The sequence below is a fragment of the Cebus imitator genome, unplaced genomic scaffold (genome assembly GCF_001604975.1).
Source record: "Cebus imitator isolate Cc_AM_T3 unplaced genomic scaffold, Cebus_imitator-1.0 Scaffold841, whole genome shotgun sequence".
NCBI classification, from domain to species: domain Eukaryota; kingdom Metazoa; phylum Chordata; class Mammalia; order Primates; family Cebidae; genus Cebus; species Cebus imitator.
The window spans coordinates 3,490-5,623 of record NW_016108156.1 but is presented as its reverse complement, the minus strand read 5'-3'; the positions used below and the strand labels follow the sequence as shown (position 1 = coordinate 5,623).

Sequence of the window (2,134 nt, the reverse complement as noted above, 5' to 3'; positions counted from 1 at the left end):
GTGGGAGGGGGCTTGTGGGAGGGTCTTGCCCACATCCCCCTCCTGCCTGCACAGCACGTCCAGTCCACACGCACTGAGCGCCTGCCCTGAGGACCGGTGGGCCTGCTGTACTTTCTTACAGTCTGGGAGGAAGAGGAGGAAGAAAGGCTGAAGAGGAAGGGCCCGGTAGTAGGGTTGGTGGTTCCTTGCATTCCCCCACTATTGACCTCCCCAGAGCAGTACTCGGGAGGGGACCTGGCACTGGAGCCCACCTGGGAATGGCATGTCCTGGTGCTTCTTTGTCTGCCTCAAGGCCCGGAGATGTTTTAATACTTTCTCATCATACAAAACCCAGGAATGGTAAAAGAGGTCCCGAAAATGTGCCCACAGGCCAGGCCTCGATGTTCTCAGGAGGTGCTCTAGGGACAGGGTGGGCATCAGGGCAGGAGAGTTCCCTGGGTGGGGTCAGAGCCCATACCTCATGACCACTTCAGTCTCCCACTGGGCAGTGCCGGATCCTTTTGTGGCCACCCCAGGGGTCCAGATGTGGCTGGGGGACGGCTTGGGCAGGGCAGTGCTCACCACACTCCCGACTTTCATCTGGGTCATGTGGGGGATGGGCTCGGTGTCACTGTGCCCTCTCAGCCCACCCAGCCAGACCTCCCTCTGGGCCAGAACAGAGGATCATGAGGATAGTGTGAGGAAGCTCCCTGGGGTCAATTAGGGTCTGACTCCAGTGCTCCCCAGGCCACAGGTGGACTTACTCCTCCTAACCTTGAAGATGGTTCTTGTGATCGGCATCAGCGTGTGCTCCCCCTCCATCAAATAGACATCCCACAGGTTCAAGTGCATTGAGCTTTGTGGGCCACTGCCCAACTGGCTGCCAAAGTGGCTGTGCCATGTCACGTTCCCAGCAGATCCGGATGAGAGTTTCCAGGACCCTGAGTGCCCCCCAGCATTTGGTGCTGTCAGTGCTGCCTGGGGAGGCTCACGGGCCCTCCATCCTGCTGCAGTCCCGTGGGTCCGACTATGGGTCCCCATGGGTCAGGGAGAGCACTTTTCCCCATTGTACATGATTTTCTTTGCTGCCTTCTGTCTCCTCAGGATTTTCCTGGGTTCTGGCCCCGCATGTTCCAAGCTGGCCCGTGTCTTGGAGCCTGGGAGGTACTCGGTCCATGGTGCCAGCTGCTCCTGTCCCATGGTCCCGGGGCTGTAAAGGACACATTCACAAGGGACACAGACTCAGCAGCTTTTCTCAAAATGACAATGGGGGAACCAAGAGCCCCCCACATCCAGGTCTGTCGGGAGCCTGGGCATTGAATTCTATTCCCTGTAGCGCCAGGAATGGTGAGGTCCTCCTTGAGCCAGGGCTGGGCTGGGCACACCCTGAGTGCCCCCAGAGTAGATGTTTTCACAGATAGCCCCCCAGGACAGTGTGTGACAGGATGAGGCGCCCATGGCGGGGGAGCTGACCAAATGGGCTGCTGGAACCGGGTTGCTGGGCCGGGAGGGGGCTGACCGTCCCCCTTGCAGAGGGTCTTCCTGCCAGGTGAGGCCAGCACGGGCATGGGTGCCGAGGACCCTTGCGTGGGTTTGGCTGAAAGGAAGACAGACGTGGTCGGCGTCTCCAGTGAGCCCATGCAGGCCTTTCCAGGCCAGGACCCAACTGCCTGGGTCTCTGCAGTCCTTGGGGGCCTTGTGTGGCCCCTGTAGTCTGACACTGAGGATATGCCTGTAGTCTGCTGATTCCAGAGGGAGGGGAGTGTGCCACCTGGGGTGAGGAGGCCGTCGGGGCATGGCAGGTGGCTCCTGGGACTGCCCCCCAGGGTTCAGGCTGACTGGGGGCTTCCAGCCACACACCCTCCTCCCAGGGCTGTTGGGCCTGGGCTACAGCCCCCAGGCAGAACTCAGGTGTGGGGGGCCTTGGCTGTCACCCAGCCCCCTTGCCACCTCCCATGGGGACCTGTCTCCAAAGTGGGTGATTGGGCCTGGACGTGGGTCACCCTCTGCTCTCCTGAACTCCCCAGTCCACGCCAGCACTGACCGTTCCCACATCTGGCTGAACTCCGGGCTCTGGCTCTGGGCCGAGGGTCCTGTCCCTGAATGATCTGGGGGTCAGGGACACCGATTCCTTCATCTCCCTGGCTCAAGGCTT

General features: G+C 60.9%; 1 protein-coding gene across 1 annotated transcript in view; it reads right to left on the bottom strand.

Moving 5' to 3' along the window:
* LOC108297760 (TBC1 domain family member 3D) overlaps positions 1–2,134 on the bottom strand; it is a gene marked incomplete at both ends in the record, with an annotated part of 9,842 nt that overhangs the window by 4,520 nt on the left and 3,188 nt on the right. The window contains 3 exon segments of the mRNA XM_037735565.1: positions 252–434; positions 744–835; positions 1,008–1,189. Of these exon segments, the coding sequence (XP_037591493.1) occupies positions 252–434; positions 744–835; positions 1,008–1,189 (457 nt within the window).